Raw genomic sequence first — 14,884 nt, 5'->3', positions numbered from 1 at the left:
TAATTTTTAGATTTTATATACTATATATATTTTTTAATTTCATTTAATTTTTATAAACTTATTTTATGCATTTGCAGCCGGTTTCACCAGCAATTTAAATGGAATTTTTTTTCCGTCAATTTCCATATAAAACTGAAAAACTTAAAATTATTTTTCACTTAAATTGCTTTCGTGAAATTTTTTTAATTAATTTCTTTTTGATTTTTAGATGTTCTTTTAAAAATAAATTTTTTTTCATTTAATTTTAAGAGACATTTTATTTTTATTTTTTAAAAATAAATTGTTTTCAGTTTCATTTTCTTTTAATTTTAAATTTTTTTGTTTACAAAGAGAAAAATATTTTTAAAATTTTATTTAATTAAAAATTTATTTAATTTATATTTCCTTTTTTTAATTGTTAGATTCTATTATTTTAAAAAGAAAATACATATGTATATGTTTTCATTTAATTTAATTTTTAGAATCTCTTTTAATTGTTTATCTATTTTAATTTAATTTTCTTGTGATTTTTATACTTTGTTCTAAAATGAAAAAAATTAGTTTTTAACATTTTGGTATTATTTTCTCTTTTGATTCAATCTTTTCCCCAATTTAATTATAGTTTTTATTGTTTTAAAAAGAAAAAATTTATATATTTTTTAAATATGTTTTTTGTTTAATTTCCTTTTATTAATAGTTTTTATTGCTTTAAAAAGAAAAAAATATTATCTTCTTTTATTAATTTTATTTACTTTTTAAAAAACTCGTTGCTGAAAGGCGAATAGCATAACGCTAAGACCTCCTCGTAAGCAATTAGTCTTTGGAAAGACGGTAAAGAGCTTTCAATATAGGTAGTTGCCAGAATTGGCAGTTGTCTTACGAAAGCCTTTTGTCTTTCGGAAGACTGTGGTGCCATGACAATATGATATTTGATATTTCATTTGCATAAGACTGCTCTTTTAGTTGCAATAAGCTGTCGATATTTGCCCGGATATAGGAATAAAAGTCCAAGATTGTGCTGAAAGACGAATCTGGCACAAGGCCTCATGGGACTCCTGGAAAGCTGTTGCTTACAAATTTGGCACATGCTACCTTCTAGACGCCTTAAATTCTAAAATAGTCTTAATTTGAAGTGATTTTACCAAATACGAGTCAGTACAATGAAATACTCAAATTCAACATAACGCTTTTTAAGCATTTTCTCTCTCACTACATTTCAGTATAACACTACTTACCTAATGCAATATTTGGGTCAGGATCACTGCTGATTCCACACACACATACTCATAGAAAGAAAAGTGCATACTCGACAATCGAAACGTCAACCAAGCTTGAATGTGCAACACCATGCCAATTTGGGTGGCGACACAATGGCGTCACTGACGCGCTCTGTATGGAAGTCAATCAGTTTGTACGCACAAAGCCAAATTAAACCAATTACGTGTGTAAAAGCGCACAAAGCTAAACAAAAGCAAACAAAAAAAAGTGCGAGACTTGTGCAAAACCGTTGCCTTTATACCTACATAAAATTTCCAAATCGTACACGTTGCAAATATGTACTGACAACAAAACTACCGTTTCGGAGCTAATGCAACACAGCTGCGCTTAGGAAAGTCACAAAAGCAAATTAGAAAAAAAATAGAAGGTGCGTACAATTTCTCCTTCAAATACAATGAACTGCATTGACTTTTCCAGCAACAAAAGCGTAAAACACTAAAAAAAAACAAACGATTTTAGTTAGAATAATGCTACTACTTTAATGCAATTGTTGTTGCTGCGGTTGCAGCTGCTTAGTTGACAATGGTTTCAAGAACATAACGCTTAGTAAAGACGCAAAGAGGGAAGGGAAGTAGGCAAAACAAATCGCAACAAACAACCAAACAAGTTGCAGCATACAGCGCAACAATGTGGCAATATTTATGTATCAGTTTGTTTATGTCTGCTGCAACGTTGGCTGTCAAGCAGATATGCAATGAAAAAATGAGAAAAAAATATATATGTACATACTTACATAAGAAAAAAATATCGCTTTAGTTTGTAACGTTCAGTTAAATTGAAGGTGAACAACATTGTTTAGCGCATTGCTGCTGACGTTTTTCCATTGTTGTTGCCAGCTAAGCATTTGTATATGTATTTGTATGCTGAGCTTGCAGCTTGTGCGCACCTTCGTATAGCGGTACAAGCCGATCATCGACAATTGCCAATTCCAATTGTTGTCGTTTGTTGCTAAATATTTACGTACATATTTATGTACACTAGGGTTGTCCAAAAATGCATTTGAAAAGGTAAAGTCGGAATTTTATGCTCTCACATCCTAGAATCGTTCTATACCGAAAAAAATTATACCCGTTTTGTTTTTTTTTTAATCAAAAAATATTTAGAGGTATCCTCAAAGCGCCCAAAGTTTTTCCGGTATTTTTTATGGGGAAAAAACAAGTTTTCGTAGAAATGGTATAGAATTGCTGAAAATCAATATTTTTCGATCGGAAAACTTTGTTTCTCTTCAGAAGACTTCCAACAACAATTCCAAAATCGTTATTTTACCAGTACCTCAAAAAATGCAATAGGGGGGCCATAAAAAATCGCTAGTATAAAAAAATGGTATAATAAAAAATTTGGCAGTCTCTTGAAGAGAATCAAAGTTTTCCGGTCGAAAAAATTCACATGCGCTTTTGGACCACCCTAATTACACTCACCGCAAAAAGCGATTTTTTCACAATAACTGCAAAATTTTTTATTCTTTTCGCGATTTTTTTAACAAAACTATGGTTTACACTACAACAAAAAACATAAAAATTTATTTTCTAAACTTTATGCAAAACTCAGGAAAATTTAATAAATTTCCATGCAATTTTGTTTAGAATTTTCTATTATGCTAAAATTTAGTGGGCTACAAGACTGCAAAAGTTTTTTAATTTGCATGATAATTCATTGAATTTTCTTGAGTTTTGCACAAAGTTTAAAAATTGGATACGTTTTTATTTTTATTTTTTTTTTCGACAGTTGCCGGTAAATCCGTCAACCACGGAAGCCATCGAAAGGAAAAAAGTGGTGCGGAGGCAAAAGGCAATACCGTAATGTTGTAACGTGATATGTGAAAAACTGCGGGTTGGCAGCACATAATGAAAACCCTTATAAAAATGGGGGCCTCGAATTACATCATTAGGTGCTATCTCTCTGAAAGAAAACTTAATTACCAGAGTGATAGAGTAATAGGGGCCTCTCCTGTGGAACTTAATTTAAAAATTAAAAGAAAATAAAATTAAAAAAGACAAAAAATAAAATAATAAATAAAGAAATAGTCATAAAATTATCTTTATGAAATAGAAAATATATATATATTTTTATAAAGAAAATCGAAACCAGAAAAAAATGAAGTTTACAAAATAAAAAAATATTTAATTTAAAAAAATTAGTTTCTAAAAATTTTGTGAAATTAAAAAAAAAAGGTTTGGTCTTTTTAAAACAACAAAATCTTAGAAAAACAAAATAAGTTTTTAAAAATTAAATTAAATTAAAAAAAATTCTTTTTTTCTTTTCAAAACAATTAAATCTAATAACTTAAAGAAAATTATTAAAAATCGAAAAAGTTGCTGCCCGTGATTTATTAAATCGGCCATTGCAACTGTTGGAGCAACGCGAGGTCAATGATATACAAGTGCTTTCTCTCAAAATACCTTCTTACTAGGGCTGATGATACCCGGGTACCCGGTTACCCGGGTATTACCCGGGTGCCCGGGTAATTCGGGTAATGCCCGGGTACCCGGGTACCCGATTACCCGGGTATTACCCGGGGCTTTTATTACCCGGGTAGTCGGGTATTACCCGATTTGCCCGGGTACCCGGGTAATATACATATGTTGGTGCCGGTTAAACGAAAACACCCGGGTAATGCGACATAAAGCTTCTTGTATAATCTTTTTGGTGAGGATAAATATTTTTTCAGTGAGAAAATTTTTTTTTATAATTATTTTTTTATGTCTAGAGTGTACGCGACTATGTACACCTAACCGCTTGCCTGAGTAGACGGAGACAAGAAAATTAAATTAAAACATTAGTTTCTGTACTTAAATTCAAGCTTCTAATTTTTGTAAATGCATATACATACATGCATGTGTACATATGTATGTATGTATGTATATTTTAAAGAATATTAAATATTAATGTTTTAAAACAGGGACTGAGAACGAAATGTATGATCGAAACTAAATGCCATTGTCGTAGTTTTGTTCCCAAGAACGCGTCAAAACCAAAACCAAAATGAGAACAAAACTGACGAGAACGTTCTCATTGGGAATTATATAAGAACTAAACCCTGTGGTAGGCCACTGGTACAAAAAGTAAGGTGACAAAGCCTTATGCTATTCATTCACCTAAAGATTTTGTACTTTTATTGTATCAGCTTGTTCAAATTATAGTTTCTTTTCTCATAATATTTAAAGCTTTTAAAATCACAATTATTTAATGAAGTTTCCTTAATACGAGAAGTAGGTTGATGAACGTATTGTTGTGAAATAATTGTGGAAGAAATTTTAAAATTTTTTTCATTCCAACACAAAAATTACCTCAACTGTCGGTCATCGTTTAGATTCGCAGGTGGGTGTGTCTCAATAATTTTATTTGTTCCCGATCCGATATCTGTACGTGCATTACCAACTTCGTAAATATTAATATTTTAGACAGGCCTAAAACAAGCTGGGTTTGGAAGTACGCTTGTGTGATGAATGACGGATTTGTCAAGTGCAATGTATGTGTTGTATATTATAATATTTCCCCATATGGTATGGAAGATTCTTATAGATTTTCCCTATGTACGTTCGTTTGCGTTATATAATCGTAAATGCGTTTAATTTTCACCTCTCCAGATTTTTTCGGGTGCCCGGGTACCCGGGTAATTACCATACTGCCCGGGTACCCGGTCTACCCGGGTCTACCCGGGTAATAAAATACCCGGGTAATTCAATACCCGGGTAGGGCTTCACCCTATTTTTATTTTTACTTCTGTTTAATTTTTACACACTCGTGTATATCTAAGGTAAATTTAAATCTCTGGATTTGTTAACTTTTCTTTTTTGTATGTATTTTAATATGCAATTATATTCATACTTTATTGTTTGTATTATTGTGCAAAAAAAGATCTCATCTTAATGCACTAATGTGTACTCAATAATAATAATGCATAATAATAATAATTTGTCTTACGAAAGACTGACTTTTTACTATCTTAACCAGAATTATACTGTTAATACCAGCTTTTTTTCTAAGATAATTGAAGAAGCAATAAACCCTTAACAGCTTCAAATTCTCAATATCCCCTCTTACGGATCAAGTAAAAGGTTTTGAAAATATTTACTTTCACATTATTTAAATGCACTTTTAGAAACAACAAAAGTAATACCTACATTTGAACAAATTTTTGGTAGATAACTGAACGAACGGATGTAGCCTTGAGCTAAAAGGGCGTAAGTTAATAACTAAAAACACAGAGAAAAATTAACTTGACCTTATTCTAAGCTGGTACGTTTGTATGTATGTATATAAATTAGAAATACATGAATTCATTAATAACCAAATGGTTAGCTGGATTAATATATAAAAGTTGCCTGCCTCATTGTTGGACACTAAAAATCACAGCATCCAGCTGTGTCTGGGCTGTGGACTGGCGGTATACAGCGCTGTTGAAACCGCTACCAGCTAATGCCGTGCCTTTACTATGCTAACTCATTAAATTGTGGCCAATAGCAGCCGCAAGTAAGAGTTACCACGAAGCTGAAGAGTTCCAAAAAAGCAAGAGCATATGTAGCCGTAAGACAAGTGACCGACCGCAACAGCAGGCGGTCACTAGATGCTACAAATACTAATTTCAAAATAGGAAATGCAATAGGGCGTTGAGCGTTGAAAGTATGTATGAAAGCATTCTGCTTGTGGGTATAACAAGAATCGGCGAGTGTTCTGAATGCCGCGACAAGCATAAGCCGGTAAATTGTGTACACAAAAGGAAATTGAAAAGGGCACAAGAAAAAACTAAAAGAAAATCATATTTTCTATGATCGTACTCGTTTGTATATATGTATGTATGTATATAGATATATCTGTATGTGGCGGGTATAGCAAGCAGGTGATTGCAACAAATCATTGCGCCAGTGTTGAAGTTAATGCCTGAGAAATATAAAACTATGCAAAGAAATTGAGCTGATTTAGCATAAGAAATGGTGTTGATAGTAGAGTGGAGATACGACTGCGGAGGCAGCAACAAATTAAGTAGATGGCAAGAATTGTAAAACCACTATTCTGTTGAACAAAATAAAAGAATTTGTTTACTTTGTGTGGAATTATATGCGGCATTAAGCAATCCGTTTCGTTGTCACTTAACTTAATGCAACGATTTATCACAGCAATTATGTTTGTGGATAAGTAGACAAAAAGTTTAAAAGTTTAGTGCAGAAAGCTTTTAAATTTTCAAAGAAGAGATTAGAGGAATAGCTTAAGGAAACAACGGTGGATAACTGATGTCAGTTACATAGTAGATATCTGTATCTTTAATATTTATGCACATCAACATTATTATCTACTTTGTCGTAAAAAATTTTGACTATAAATTATTCGGTTATACATTTATGCTTTTGATGCCTTCGCGCATAGGTATCTCTAAACGCTATGGGTATCTCTTTATGAGCTTTATGAACTTTGTTGCATGTTCAATGAAGTTGTCAGCAATACATATGTTGTATTCTTCTACATATGTACATACATATATATAGTACATTAATACCAGTAAGGGTAAACCTTATCGACTTGTTCTAAGCTTAGCATTAGTGTGGTATGTTTTTTAACTCATGTTTGCAAATAGTTTTTTGGTTAAGACCCATGCGTAGAACTATCGAAAAGCTACTCAGAACAGTTTTATTTTTTTTTTTAATTTCACTTTTCGAAAAAAAAAATTTCTTTTCATCGTAATTTTGCCGAAAAATCTTTTTGCTTCTCAGGAACTCTATATATATTGAAATTTTTATTTTTTTTTTTAAATTTTACTTTTTCCAAAAAATTTTTAGTAATTTTGCAGAACTTCCTGTTTCCTTCTCAGGAACTATGGAACTGTTGAAAAGCTACTCAGAACAGTTTTAATTTATATTTTTTCTTCAAAAATATAACTTTTTGGACTTTTTTGCAAAAAATGTTTTTTTCGGCGTAATTTTGCAGAACTTTCTTTTTCCTTTTCAGGAACTCTAGAACTATTGAAAACCTACTCGGAACACTTTTAATTTTCTTTTTCAAAGAATTGACTTTCGAAAAAAAAAAATTTCAGGAACTCTAGATCTATTGAAAACCTTTTCAGAACAGTTTTAATTTTTATTTGTTTTTTCAAACATTCTTCTTTTTGCGTCTTTTTTTTACAAAAATTTCGGCGTAATTTTGCAGTATTTTTTTTTTTTGCTTTTCAAGGAACTTTAGAACTATTGAAAAGCTACTCACAACAATTTTTTATTTGCATTTCTCAATGGATTTTAGTAGAAAGGACGTAAGATTAATGGGTATGTATTGACGGCTGGTTTTCTCCCACCTTTGGGATGTAGCGGACCATCAGTTTCTGCCATTGTAGTGGAAGAGACCCTACGCAAAACATGCTCTGACTAGCGCAAATTCGTAAATAAAATGGCAATTAGCAGAAGTGTTTTGCTCTCGGCTCAAGCCGACAAACGGTTATAGTGCCAAATAAGAAGAAGAATAATTTAAACTAACAATCGAAGAGAGGAAGATATTTACATACATAATTGAGTATCGTAATCTCAAAATAAAATTTAGAATCGAGTTTCATTCGATAAGGGTTAATTTTGTATAATGTTCAAGAAAAATCTCTTCTTTTTTTTAATTTTTTCATACTTCAGGAAAAAATAAAGATCATCTTTTTAATTTCATAATGCAAATTTTTAATGCCAAAATTTAAAGGCAAAAAGTTAGACACAGACAACGACGCCGGTGCTGGAAGATATTTTTGGACGAGCCTGCAGCACAATCAGTGACCCACGTCACCCACAAGGACGTAAAAGTATTACCAAATGGTATGCTTCTTGCAGATTTGACTTATTCGCTTAACTATTGGCACTATTGGCAGATTTGGCAAATGCGCAATTTTTTTACTGCTCCGAATTCGGTACATAAAAGCAAATACACTAATATGTACATATATCGATCGTTAGAAACACACGCTTTTTGGGGAAAAAATTCGTGGCGCAGAATAGACAAAGAAAATACAGTAATTGAATCAGAAAAAGCGAGAGATAAAAATCAAGTAATGGAAAATGCGAAACAGCTGCTTGGCTTTTTTATTTTAGTGATTTTTTTTTCGACTTCTACGGTTGCTGAACAAGTCAATCACGCGCGTGAAATAGAAATTTACGCATTAATGTGGGAATAAAAAAAAAACCTCAGCACGTCACTCAATTAGTTAGTTTCGGTGCATGTTTATGCAAATAGCAGCACAGGTAAGGTAGGAATTTACTTATTTCTTTATTTTAAAATTACTTAGCTATGTTTGTAGAGTGGCTACTATGCGTTTGATAAGTACAAGCTGGCTAATGATAAAATTACCCACGAATGCGCACGCAAAAAATGTCTCAAAGCAATTTAAGTGAAAGACAATTCAGCGACAATTCAACAACGCACAAAAAAAACGAACGCATGAACAACGCCACAGAAGTAATTAAAATCACTGACGAGTTAGGTAAAAAATAAAAAAAAAAACAAATTACACAAATCAAATTAACCTAAATTGCTCGCACAAGCGCTAAGCCTATAATAGAAAAGCATTTGGGTCTAAGTAGTGGCTATAAGAAAAAGTATGGTATTTTCGCTAGTTAGAAATACCTTTGAAGGCAATTTCTCTTTAGTAAAAAAAAAGTGGAAAAACGTGATTATGCAAATGGAGCGCCTATGGGTTGAATTAATAATGATCTAAGTACATATATATGTATGTGTATATATGACGTTACTAGCTTTGAAAGCCCCATTGTGAATTCGGAACCTAGGTCCGGCCTTATGCGGTCATGTCCTAAAAAAATGTGTCAAATGCAGAGACCGGGAACAATAGGTATCATAAAAACTAAATTCCGTTCTAGTAGTTTTATTCCCATGGACGCTTAAAACCCCCCAAATAGCCCAATCACTTTAGATTTTTTTGACGAAAAAATCCCAGGAAGAAATTTTTTGACGCAGTTAGGTGCCTCCTGTTTACGTGAACACAAAATGAAAATTTTTCCCCCAATTGCGATATGGGAAATGTCCGCCATCTTGGATTTTGTTTTTTTTTTTTTGTGATTTGCGCGCGAATTTTGCACTAGATTTTTTCAACGAAAAAATTCCAAGAAGAAATTTTTGATGAAGTTTGGTGTCTCCTGTTTAGGTGAACACAAAATGAAAATTTTTCCCCCAATTGCGATATGTAAAATGTCCGCCATCTTGGATTTTGTGTGTTTTGCGATTTGCGCGCGAATTTTGCATTTCTCGTGAAAAACGGTAGAGAACAAATTTGTATAGAATTCGATTCCTTACAATTTTCATGTGCCTATCATTTTTTTAAACAATTATTAATTGCTAATAATATGCAAAAAATGCGCAAAATTGGGTAAGTGGCGCGGTTTTTTCGAATTTTGAGCAATTTCTATTTGAAATAAGTGACACATTTAAATGGCAAAGTTGTAAAGGACAAAATTTCCAATAAACGCATTATTTATATGTTCGCGTACGATGTGTAGATCTCGACCAACAACGCGCTCAATGCAGCGGCAGGGGAAAGCTACTCAAAACTAGACCAAAATGAGAACAAAACCTTGCGGAAAGATTTAACCAGAACGGAGGTGAGAACAAAACTGTATAGAATGTTCTCAACAGAAATTATATAAGAATAAAACCCTGTGGAACGTTCCCGAAGAGAACAACATGCGAACAATACTTTCGGGAACATTTTTAAGAGAACAAAATGTGGACAAACGTCTCCGGAACGCGAAAACAAAAAGTTTAAGGAAATTTTTCGCAAACTCCCATTCGGGAACTAAAGTCTCAGCAATCAAAATTAAAAAGAGCTGAAAGATAATCAGCGTTATCCTGAGTTTCGTCCGAAAAAGAAATTCACCCGAAAATCTATAATCTGTCCATAATACATACACGAAAACAAAAAATGAAAAAGGAACCCATGATAAGGCTGCATTATTTATATAAATTAAATCAACAAACGACTTAAGACACGAGCTTTTCTTGAACAGAAAATGAAAAATTGTGCCATAAATGGACAGTTCACCCTAATAATAAACGATCTGGAAGTTGAAATGATCCAGCTTTCCTCTGGCTTGGAATCGTTTTGGTCCTAGCAGAACGTTCGCCAGACTTTTGTACTAGCTTGATCCTCATTGGAAACGTTCTGGATACTTTCGTTCTCATTTTGTTCCCATTGAAAACGTTCCCAAAACTTTCGTTCTCATTCTGTTCTTCTTGAGAACGTTTCGGAGAGCTTTATTCGCATTTGTTCTTTTAGGAAACGTTCCCGAATCTCTTGTTCTCATTTTGTTCTCGTTCAAACTGCTCTCAATTTTTTGTTCTCATTAGGTGCCTTTGTGAGAAAGTTCTTGACATTACATTTTGTTCTCATGCAGAACTAAACCAAAACTAGAACGCATTCTCGGTCCCCGTCCTTAACATATCGCTAGCTTAGAGTGAAAAGTTTCTAAGTCCACTTTTTATGAAAACTCATATTTTGATATAGGAGGCTAGAGAAATTGAAAACGCATCGTTTCGAAAATTATAAAGGTACTTGTTTTATTTTTTGCTCTTCATAAGCAATAAAAGGAAAAATTGCTAAGTCCAAAAGAAGCACCACAAATCCGATAAAGCGAAAATAATACGACATCTTTTAATAAATATCGAATCCTTCTGATTCTTATGGAGTTCTGCTTTGCTTTAAAAGCGCAAAATGTTTGACTCAAAGTCTTGCGAAATAGTTAAAGAAAATGGCTATAGGAAGATTTTTTCCTCTCTTGTAAAATTTTTAAAATGGGACTTAGCAACTTTTCTTTCTAAGCTAGCGATATGTAGCTCATAAAAAGGACAATGACATCAACAAAAGTTTAAACGCAGTCACTTTGGATACAAAATTCAAAGAAATTTCAATTATGAAAACTAAAAAAATCGTTTTGAAATAGAGACAAAAATATAGACTTGCAGTCAAAATTCATTGTGTTATTTTACCAGCTTCGTGTAGTAATGCGTTTTTTGAACCAGCGCATATACAAGAAGAAAACAGGCAAAATCGTAATCAGCAAAATCAGCAATCAATTCAAATTAACTACGAATTTAAATTAAAATCTGTATCAAATTTTATTGCTTAAAACTGTTGTTCATCGCTTGGAAACATAAACCATAATGAAGATACCATTCTTTAGCAGCTCGGCGCCCAAAGGTGAGCAAAGTGTTTTTTAGAGTGTAGGAGGAAGAAAAGAGCGAGCGAGTACGTAAAATAGCTGTGGCAACATGGAAACATTTAGCATTGCATTAAAAATTAATAACTTTCAATGCAAATTGGCGGCTTGTGAAAGCGCAATGCAAGACTTTTGAAGAGCTTTCACTTGAGCGTGCTTATGTCAAAAGTCTGTGAAAAGCTCATTTTACTTATGTAGCTTTAATACGAATTTACTACAGTTGCCCAGTAGCTTTATCACAAGAGCTTTTCATTTCTTGCTTGTTGCCACAGACCAACTTGATGTGGAAGATATCGCCACGTCGTGTGGTTGTTGTTCACTTGCAGAGCCCGAACCCATATCCTATGCTTCGGAGTTTCGCGATTTCATACAAAATAATGCACCATTGGATTTTGAGACAAAAATGGCACGAGCGCGACCATTTGTTTTCGCTAGCTTTATAGCGTGGCCGGCGTTTTGGATGTATAGAGGAATGGATTGGAGCAATAGGGCGCCGTTGGAACGTTCCTTGGTCAGCTATATAAATCGGGTAAAATTGGGAAATTTTTGTTAACAATAGTATAGGTATTAAGACAAAGGAATTTACTTTCTCCGTAGACTTTTCATCAAGCCAAGTTAATGCAGTTTGCAATACTCAGTTTGGGTCTAATGTTTGCGGTATATGAAGAGAGCCCTCTTCTGCATAAAGTGAACTATATGCTTAAGGGTATCGACCACGAAGACGATTACAGAGGTAAACCTAGACCGGTTGATTGATTGCGAGTGAATAACTAACTTAAATTAAGAGCCAGGCTCTGAGAAAATGGGGAAGAAGAAAGCTAACGTTTTTTTAGTTTACAAAAAGTCCCAAATTCGGCAGATCACAAATTAAATGCACTTATCAGCAATTAAATTTACTCAGAAAAATTTTAAAGAAAAATTTAATGTTTGCCAACTCAAACAAAACCACTATAGTTTTCGACAAAAAAGGCAGTACAGAAAAGTATTTCACATTTCTGATAGTTTACATTTGAAATTTCTGGCGTAAAAATTCAAAATAAAATCCTTCTTGGAATAAATAAAAAAAATAAAATAAAAAAAATCTTTTTTCTTGGTCCTTTTGTAGAATACTAAAAATTATAGTGCATTCAAAAAGTTTCGCGATTAAATAATTTAAGTCAAGTAAATTTAAAGCAAAGAAACCCCAAATTCAAGCTTCCCGTCGGCTACTCAACTTTTTAGTGCAACTTTGTTCTTCCAAAAATCGTAGCGCGTCGATAGCAGCCCAAGACTTGGAGCACAATGGGAATCTTTGAAAATTTATTTCAAAAAAAGAGTACCCAACAACGCTATTTTGAAAGTGGTGAGTTACAAAAAAAAAAAAAAAAGATGAAAAAAAAAAAAAAAATAACGCTTTAATAAAATTAGCGCCGCGCGATGTTAACCTAGGCGAGGAGGTGCGCCGCCTAATGCACAGACGGGATATTGAAGCGACAATGGAAGCTGCCTCACCATTTCTTATTAGTGCCGCCTTAGCCTGGCCAACAGTTTGGCTGTATCGCGGATTCGATTGGCATGCCCATAAAGGCAAGGAGACGCTGCCGCTTTATATTAGAAAGGTGAGTACCAAAAAGAAACAAAGATAAAGATTTAAAAATGGTTGGTCCTATAACTTGGGGTTGCTCGCTTTCTAGACTTTCTTTCAAGCGAAGGCCGTACAATTTGCAGTGCTCGCAATGGGTCTAATTTATGTTGTCGGCAGCACATCGACGCGCAACACGTAATATTCGTTCATTGAGGACACCTCTTTGATGCCTAGGGGAAAGAAAAATCCTTCGTCTGAGCAGGAAACTGATGAAAGAGTTAAAGTTATAGTGTACCATATCCATATATTAAATAAATTGACTTCGAAAGAATGTGCAAAAAAATTTTAACTATAAGTACTGCAAGGGATGTTATGAGAGAAAACAAAAAAAAATAAATATAAATTAAAATAAAAACCAAAGAAAGAATAAAAAATTAAAACTTAAATTTAAACAAATTTAACAAATAGCCAAAAATAAATAACGATTAAAAGATATAAAGAATTAATAAATTTTAAAAATCTTATAGGTAGTAAATATTAAATATTGTATATAAAAAAAAGTATAAAATATTGTTGATGGTTAATTTTTTTGTTCAGTTTACAACATTAAAATACACTATAGGATAATAATTTAAGAATATTCTAAATAATCTAAAGAATAATGAAACAATTTAAAACTATATTGAAAAATTATTTAAAAAATATTGAAAAAAGAAATAACATAGAAAAATATTAAATTATCAAAAAAATATAAAAACTAAAAAAATATGTAATTGCAAACCATTAACGGCAATAAACATTTAAAAACAAACAAAAAATAAGAAAAATTTAAATCAAAATAAAAAAATTTAAATAAAAAAAGCTAAAATGGAAAAACTAAAACGAAAAAACTCAAATAAAAGAAAATTAAAATCAAATTAAAGAAATACAAATTTTGAATGAAAACTAAAAAATTAAAACTAAATAAAAAATAAATAAAAATTAAAAATAAACCTACAGCAAAGTAAACAAATACAGTTGAATAAGTTTAATACACCTAAATTTAGTTAGGGAATTTCCCTCTTTAATTTATTTTCATAGCAGCTTAAGTATGTATGTATATTTTTGAATTTTTATACATAAAAATTTATTTATAGTTTGCTTGTATGAAACATTTACTTAAATAATTTTTTTATTTCTTTTTTATAAAACGATGTGGGGAGTGGAGTTGTCATTAAAAGAAATCCATACTATCAATCAAAAAATTTAATTATAATATTTTATTAGTTACGACTTTTTGCATTTCAGGTTACGATATATAACTTTGGTTGACAACGTTTTTTCTGGAATGGACTTCCAGTAAAAGTAATAGGACCAAAAGATGGAGCATCTCCGACTTGGCGGTTCATATTTTTTCTTTTACCAATAAAAACATATTCGTTCATATGCCTTATGTACATAGGTACATATGTATGTATGTACGGTAAAAAGCATTGGAACAGAGAATTTTTCACATTATTAGCTAATTTCACGAAAGCAATTTAAGTGAAAAATAATTTTAATTTTTTGTATTTTATATGGAAATTGACAGAAAATAAAAAATCACTTTCCATTTAAATTGCTGGTGAAGCCGGCTGTATATGCAACAATTTTAGTTTTAAATATTTAATTATTCATACTACAACAAAAAAATATGACTCAGGAAAATTCAATAAATTTTCATGCAAATTTTTAACTTTTCAAATTTTTTATAATGTTTTTGAGTGTGATTTGGCATTTTTTAAGCATTCTCTTGCATCCTAAAAAAAATTGCGAAAATTCTTTGTATGGGAAAAATGCGAAAAAGTTTCAACAAAAAATTTTGAAACTTGCATTTTTTACATTAAAATTTAAT

At 32.0% G+C, this 14,884-nt stretch overlaps 2 protein-coding genes across 2 annotated transcripts; both read left to right on the top strand.

Annotated features, from left to right (window-relative positions):
- Positions 1-11,391: 11,391 nt before the first annotated feature.
- On the top strand, positions 11,392-12,254 carry LOC118747167. Its single transcript, XM_036481155.1, has 3 exons — positions 11,392-11,428; positions 11,720-11,976; positions 12,045-12,254. The coding sequence occupies exons 1-3, from the start codon at positions 11,392-11,394 to the stop codon at positions 12,201-12,203; spliced, it is 453 nt and encodes a 150-aa protein (XP_036337048.1). The 3' UTR covers positions 12,204-12,254.
- Positions 12,255-12,728: 474 nt separating this feature from the next.
- Positions 12,729-13,210, top strand: LOC118747166. Its single transcript, XM_036481154.1, has 3 exons — positions 12,729-12,789; positions 12,855-13,045; positions 13,121-13,210. Exons 1-3 carry the CDS (start codon positions 12,729-12,731, stop codon positions 13,208-13,210), a joined length of 342 nt encoding a protein of 113 aa, XP_036337047.1.
- The last annotated feature ends 1,674 nt before the right edge of the window (positions 13,211-14,884 follow it).

Source organism: Rhagoletis pomonella, unplaced genomic scaffold (assembly GCF_013731165.1).
Source record: "Rhagoletis pomonella isolate Grant_MI unplaced genomic scaffold, Rhpom_1.0 Rhpom_scaffold_00011, whole genome shotgun sequence".
Classification (NCBI taxonomy): Eukaryota; Metazoa; Arthropoda; class Insecta; order Diptera; family Tephritidae; genus Rhagoletis; species Rhagoletis pomonella.
This window is presented reverse-complemented; position numbering and strand designations above follow the sequence as displayed.